This window comes from Melanaphis sacchari, unplaced genomic scaffold, assembly GCF_002803265.2.
Source record: "Melanaphis sacchari strain LSU unplaced genomic scaffold, SCAv2.0 Contig309_pilon_pilon, whole genome shotgun sequence".
Classification (NCBI taxonomy): domain Eukaryota; kingdom Metazoa; phylum Arthropoda; class Insecta; order Hemiptera; family Aphididae; genus Melanaphis; species Melanaphis sacchari.
In genome coordinates, this window is record NW_020271182.1 from 2,614 (window position 1) to 10,804 (window position 8,191).

Genomic DNA, 8,191 nt, shown 5'->3' on the forward strand with positions numbered 1-8,191 from the left:
TGGTCCTACATTATATATAGAATATTAAATGATTGATTCGTAAAAAAGTTTTCAATGCTCCTTAATTTCTAAAAAGTACCTATTTACCTATTTAAGTATTTTACAAGTTTGTCAATTCTTCCTTTAAATTATCCTACTTGTCCACCCTGCCACAAAGATGTGTGCAGATTGTTAATACAAAAATAACAATAATTTATTTTACTATAACAATCCTAAATAATTATATTTATTTTTAATAATCTTGAGGTCTTACCTTAACATAAACATCTGTTTTTTTTGTCCATGGTGTACGAAGTTTTATACTACACAATATATATGCTGGGCACATAGCATTTTTTGAGTTTCCTTTCTTATTGTCTTCTTTAGAAACCTTTTGGAAACTACTATGATGACAAACATACTTTTTTCTATAATGAGTATTATTATTAAAAATTAAAATTATCATTTATTATTCTCTAAACTAGTTAAATAATAAGTTAAATATATTATTTAATTTTAAGGTAACATGTTACCATTAACCATAAATAAAGTAAATAATTTAATAATGTTATGATTAGAGCAAGGACTTTCATGCATTCACACATTTTTCTAGTTAACTTTTTCGTATGTAAAGTAAATACACAACACATTTCACAATGTCTGTGACCAAAGGCTCAACATTTTTAGTGCATATTTTTGCATATTTTGATATTTTTAGGTTTAAAGTACATACTTTTTGATGCAAAAGTGCATGTTTTTAAATGCATATTTAATTATTTTTTAGTGCATGAAAGTCCTTGCTCTAACTTATGATACATCAACATTCATTCAGTGGTTAAAGTGTAAAAATTTGAAGATCCCCCCCTTTAGGTCAATAAATTAAAAAAAATTACAAGTTTTATAGTCGTCCCAGACCATTATTATTTAAATCATAAAAATACCTATTTTTGTTTTTATTTAACTAGATATGATTTGAAAAGAAAAAGAGTTTTTACAATATTTTGTAAAATTCATTATTGTTAAAAAATAAAAAGATACACTTGTATTATTAAACTGAAAGGATGGAAACTAGAGGTAATAACATATTGGAAATCTTGGCTCTATCATTATAAATACTGATGCAATTATAATTTTCTTTCCAAAAATATTATGTCAAATCAGTACCTATTTATATTTCATAATTAATTTTTTATAATAATAAACCAAATACATAAAATATTACAACTTCAAACAAGTATCTGATCTTTAGTATATAGCCTATAAACTATAATAATATATTAAATATCATAGCTACTATACCCAACTATTAGAGGTACCTCAATTTCTTTATACAACCATACATTATAATATTAATATAATATAAAACATTGTTGCATGATATAATAATATATTTTTAATTGTTTTCATTATATAAAAATATGTAAACATATTATAATATTATTTTTCTTTATTATAATACACCTAACTGAATTTATATATAATTGAATCATTACAATTAAAACTACATGGGATGCAAAACAATGTAACTTTATATAAAAGGCAGAGGACTCTGTTTAACAACAATAAATAAATTATTGGAGCTTCAATTTTATTTTATCATATTTATCATTATATAATACATTCATATAGGTAGGTACATATAATTATGTAATTTCAACTTTTTTTTAACAAAAAAAACCAATACTTAGATTAGTTATAGGTAATTAACAAAATTGATGTCAAGTGCCTGCTATGACTATTGTCTATTAGTAATAGGCTAATAGCCAATAGCACAGTTATCTACTCTAGTAGCCAATAGCCAATAGGTAGATACCACTATACACAGGTACACTTACGAACACAAAATTTTGGTTCCTGCTGGAATGGAGCTTCTTGCTATCCAGTGAGTATTTGTTAAAGAACCATATTCATTCACCCACTGCTTAATATCATCTACAGAGTTTAAATTACTTCGAATTTCTATAAAATTTAATTTTTCCTCTTTTATTTTATTGGTAAATGATTTAGGATACATTTTTATATAAGTATTAAACACTATAGTAGAGTTGTTGTATATGTCTATTTTTCTATTTTGTATTTTATTTATTGATTAATTAATGATATAATATGATATGATTATATTTTAATTAATTGATTTATTGATATAATATGATATGATTATATTTTAATGAGATAAAGATAAAAACGGCGGGTGATTTAAATCCAGCCAATCAGGAGAGCCCGGTTGTGAAACAATGTATGGTATGGTAATATGCCTCCGGTCGGTCGTCGTATCGTCACTACTGTTTTTTTTTTTTTTACGATACGAGAAATCGTTTATCCGTATCGAATACGCGTCGTTTTGTTTTCGGGGTCTCCGTTCTCGGACGCCTCCGCGACCTTATCGTCTCGATAGCGTACGAAATACGAATATATGTGTATATATATATATATACATATAATAATAATATTATATAAAAAAAGAAACGTGCGTATTGTTGTTGACGTACGTCAGATCGTGTTTATTATATACAAAAAAATCGCAAAATCCTTGCTCTTCAGTCGTTGTAATGCCTTTAATCGCATACCTTTGGGGCGATATCGTGATTTGTGTCTGTGATAATAAACACGGTACGTCAATAAGACGTATACGATTAAATAATGTAAACGAATACGTCGGAAACACTCTAAACGACAATAAACGTGCGATTTACGGTTTCGTGACACGCGAATCGTAAAAATCGTATCGCTTAAACGACGTATAATGTAGTATTCGTCGCATCTCTATAACGGTTTAAGTGCTCGAAATTCGATTGCGGTTTTCAACTCAAACAGTAGTCAATAAGTGTTAGGATAGGTTCCCCAACTTTAGGTTGGCAGGTTTGAACCCCGTTCCGGCGATATTCGGGTGGCTCCATAAGGAACTGTGTATAACGGATTTTTTGCATTTTTTTTTCATTTAATTCGATCGTTATTAATTGTCGTTTTCGTTTTGATATCTAATCTCACACTACTACTCATAAAATATTTTTCAAATTTTAAAAATGAGTTTTGATCTCTCACGTTTAATTTTATATTGCTCGATTGATGATGTCAAAATATATTATATTACAATATACTTTATACGTACATTAAATTACACAATAGTATTCGATTAAACCAATTATAGTTATTGCTAACAGTCTGCACAATTCAAATGTACTTTTGTAATATGAAATTTATATTATAGCCTGAGGACATTCTATTGATAACAATACAGTTGTTTCACTCAGTTTTGACCGTGAATTCACTATTTTATATGTTAAGCCTTTCAGTTGTTTACACTTGAAAGATACAGGGGAAAAACAGTAGCACATTAAATATTTTGTCATCACAGAAAGTGCATAATATTTCTTTTCGATATCCAACCCATCTATAAAATATCAAAAAAAATATTAATTATGTATAGGTTTTTGATCTACAACTCGCTAACGTTTGACATGCGTTTTAACATCTCTCCTATACGCCCACATCGTCCGCGATCCGACGCGGTCGGATCGCTTACCTGGGAGGTTCAAACGCGTTTAACAGGATTTTCAGTGGTGATCGCTTGAAAAATCGAGCGCTCGATTCGACTTAAACTTTTTTGGGTAATAAACAGCACAACGCTTTCGACGTCAGGAGGTATGACAATCCGCCGCAGGCGGATTGCCCTGTCAGGAATCGATATTCACTGGACGATGACTGATAACTAGACACTTAATTACTTTTTCGGAATGTATTTATTTATTTTCCAAGCACAAAAGAACAGGGCAAGCTACGCGGATTGCCCAGTCGAGTAACGACAAGCACCGGGTAATGACTGATAGCTAGACATTTAATTACCATTTCGGAATGTATTTATTTATTTTCCATGCACAAAAGCACAGGGCAAGCTACGGGACAAGGTGTATTACACCTGTGAATTTAATGAAATGACCGACCACTAAACGTTCGAATTGGACTTTTATATACTTTTATTTAGTGTTTGGCAACGATATAATTTTGTGTATCGATATCGTTCAGATTTTTCCGATATTGTATCGCGATATCGTTATTAGTACGATATCGATATCGTATCGTATCGTAAATATAATTTTATGTTCACCTAAGTCCTAAACAATTTAAAAAAAACTTTTCGTATTCATATAATTAAATTTTTATCACACTAAGGAATTTACTATATTAAGCTATAATTAATATTTATTATTTATTATTGGTACACCAACATCGTCAATCGTCGGTATTATAATTCCTACGGACACAATCACTGGGCAGTGTTGACTTTTGGGGAACTTGTTTTTTATTACACGATTTACACTGAGTGGTAGGCCGTCTTGATCTTCGGACACGAAACATAAATCCGGAGATGTTTTCGTGCCCCATCTTCCGGATTCAAATGTACCCCCCTGTTTAGCATCGTAAATCAACTTAAATTGGTTTATAGCAGCCCAGTTTGAGAGTAATTCACCATCTTCATTTTCAGCCGTATATCCCCATTCTGTGCTGTGAGAGTTAAAGTCTCCAACATATATTGAGGGATGCTGGCACACTGGCAATACCGACGGCGTCCAGTTGCACGATGGGGGTTTGTATATATTGTATATGGTTAATTCACCTATACGGATACCACGCGAGTGTTCGTTTCCATCAACATTTATGGCGTTAAGTGAGGATATCTTCTTCTTGTTAATATAAGTGGCCAACCCATGCCTCCTGTGTCTAATGTAGTTTACCATATGGAAACCGTCTATGCGTAGTCGGTTTATTTCATCTTCTGGTACATGGGTCTCTTGAATAGCTAAAACGTCTGCATCAGGGAATAGCTTGTATATTATATCGGCTTTAGATCTAGTTAAACCTTCCACATTAATTTGTACTATTTTTATATTGTTATCTATGCTTAGCTTGCCTGTAGTGTTACTTAGTTTACTGTTGTCTTGGTATTTTTTTGGTTTTGAAATTCTCTTATTTATTTTTTTGGTTTTGTATTTGTTATTATTATTATCCCGGGTCTCATGGAGAGCATGATTGTCATAGGGGTAGCCCTGAAAAGGGCTTTTTTCACCAATAAGGCCGGGAGGTCTTTCGACGTTCGGCCGCCTGGTTTGTGCTGTTTGGCTTCGTGTTGACATACTAGTGATATCTTAAGGCATACGCGTTTAGTATTACAGGTATTTTCAACACTACTAGACAGGGGGGACCACGAGAAGGTACAGCACACACCCCCCCATAATATAATTAATTAGCCCGTAATCCGTATCGTGTACGTCAGTCCGTTTTTCCCAGCGCCACACTCAACCAAAACCATTCAAAATAAAAATAGTAAATATTAAATAGGTACGTCGCGACTCGTGACCACAGACTTCTATAGAAGTCTGTGCTCATGACGGGCGACGATAAAAATCAGCTATACCCGCACCGCGCTCCACCATAGCTACGGCGGCTGTTATAAAATACAAATTTATCAGTATTGTTGGTTCTTATCCCTCCAAAAATGATAATCTGGAATCTAGATAAGCTGCGTCGCGTCATAGACCTTATACTAATTGACGGAGCATCACTGGTTGGCGGGGTTGAGTGGTGCGGTCAAGACTATTCTCATAGCAGTGTTGCCATTGCTGACGACATGAAATATGTTTGTTCTAATATTTTTTATACAATATAATAATAATAATTATTATTAAAACATTTAAAAAACGATTTGCCCAATAAATAATCCCGAAAACTTTGTTTATCCAAAAAATAACCCTATAATAAAAAAAATTGTGTTTCTAGTTTTTTACCTAATTATAAATATGTAATACACTAATACAATGTTAGTAATTTATAAATATAAAATAAAATAGCCAATTTTTTCAATCATGGTAAATTAGTTTGAAATGTCAATAATATATAAACTCTTAAAAACAAAATTAAAAATCAATATTTTTTAAAACAGCATAGTTTTATTTTCATATTATTAATTAATAAGAATATAATATTATAATTTCAGTATTTTATTCATTTCGAAACAGTATAAGTTTTGTATATTTTTTCCTCATTGATACACATTCCTTTTTTTCTTTAATAGAAGCTGCATGGTGGAATCTTAAGTTTAGGTATTGAGTAATTATTAAAGCTATAGCTTGATCCCTATGTGTATTAAACAATTGTTGACCACTACAGTGTTTATTCAATTCTTGAAATATGGATCTTTGATAAATATTTCTTTTAATTTCATTTATCATTTTATTTTTTATATTTGGTAAATATACATTATATGACCGAAAAACTCTCTCTGCTACTTGACAAATTTCGACCACGTCTTGAGATGGTTTAATTAATGAATTATTTCTGTCCTTTATCTGTATTAGTTTTGATGAGTGCCCGGTTTGGTCAACAAAATATGTATGACAAGTCTTACAGTTTATTCTTTTTTTTTAATTTTTTCACTATGAAGCCAGCAATATAGGTAGTTACATCCTCAACATATGGTGTAATATTTTTCAAGGCTTTATAATAATCATGATCCGAGATTATCGAAGTACTAAGTTGTTCTTGTTCTAATTCATTTTCTATAATACAGTCTGGTCCTACATTTACAACAGACATTTGTGTACTATCCAAAATGGCAATACAGTTTCCATATTGTGACCCAGAAATTTCATTATGAATTAATAATTTCTTGTAAGCTGTTTTAAATTGTTTGCATGTGGGATTATTATTAAATCCTCCTCTTTGTCGCACAGAGCTAAAAAATGTCTCTAGATGGTCTTGAGATAATTTGTAAGATAATAAATATTCAATTGAATATTTATTATGAATAAAAGAATATAATTTCAGCAGATTATTTAAAGCTTTAACTAGGCCAATAAATCCAGTTTTTCTGCCACTCTCTATCACTTTTTTACCATTCTCCAACTTCAAACTATATATGTATTCTTCAAACTCAATGCTAAATTTTCTATAGCTGTCTATACTTCTTTCATCTAGTGACACATTGAATGGGCTCTTTGAATATTTTGACCGACAATTTAAAATATCAAATGCGTTATTAATCATCAAACAAAATTTAGAAGTACCATCAATATCGTTAAAATATTTATTGCCTAATGATTGACAAAATTTAAGCGCACCACTGACACTGTTACTTAACACTTGAGCTGCTAATTTAACATTCATCTTTTCATTAAAATAATATATGTGCCTTTTGGTTAATTTTGTCGCAACTTTTAAGCCCTCATTTTGTTCTATCTGATATAATTGTATTATGTGTTCCCATTTGATTGATCGTCCCTCGTCATCAAAAATACACTTATAATCACCTAAAGTGTTTCGTATTAATTTCAACATGTGACATGCATCATAGAAAATATACATTGGATCATTAGTAAAAGGATTTTGGATACAAAAATGGTTTTCATCATCGTTACTCATTATGTTAAAAGAAGCACCTAAGTTTTTACACATAGTTCTGTTGGAGTAAGCACCATCAAAAGTTAAACTGTGGACTTTTGCCCCTGTCTCATTCAAGAGTTGTAAGCAATTTCTTAGTAAATTACTACGTTCAGCACCATTCAGTCCTCCAATAAGAAAATATCCCAATGGCATTTTCCAATGTCCATTGATTCCTACAGCCATAAATAATAATGCATTTTTAGCATGAACTAGGTTATCACCATCACAATTATTAATGTTTGCGCCCATATCAACAAATCCATGCATTTTTTCCCCATCCCACTCTATATGGTCTCTTATGCACATTTCATCCACAACTAAATTACAAATAATTGTTTGATCCTTGGCTTTAGTTTCAATACAACTAAAAAAAATATTTTAATGTAAAATTTTCAATTATTTTAATATTGAGTATTAGTAACTCACTGAAATGCTTCACTAGTAAAACCAGGTTCACCATTTACGACTTTATACCATTTACTTATAGTCTTTTGGTGAGGAAGAACGTTTTTAAAACTCTTTCTAACATACTCATAGGCCTTACTTGAATAAAATTGAAGTGTAATGGAAAACTTTCTCAGTTCTGATGTAAAAGGTATTTTCTGTCCCAACATTTTACGCTCAACCAAAGAACGCAATGTATCAGATCCCAATGACTATTTTAAATCAAATATTATATTATATAGTAATATTGAAAAAAATCCATTCAACAGAAAAATATCAAAATTAGTAACTAGGTAAAAATGTAAATGAAATAAATGTAGTTATGTAAAAA

At 30.7% G+C, this 8,191-nt stretch overlaps 1 protein-coding gene across 1 annotated transcript in view; it reads right to left on the reverse strand.

The window, feature by feature from the left end:
• LOC112596195 overlaps nt 1–3,825 on the reverse strand; it is a 6,349-nt gene extending 2,524 nt beyond the window's left edge. The window contains exons 1-3 of the mRNA XM_025341685.1: nt 3,759–3,825; nt 1,815–1,938; nt 254–407 (exon numbers count right to left, since the gene is read on the reverse strand). Of these exons, the coding sequence (XP_025197470.1) occupies nt 254–407; nt 1,815–1,938; nt 3,759–3,825 (345 nt within the window). The remainder of the gene's footprint in view (nt 1–253; nt 408–1,814; nt 1,939–3,758) is intronic.
• Between the last annotated feature and the right edge of the window lie 4,366 nt (nt 3,826–8,191).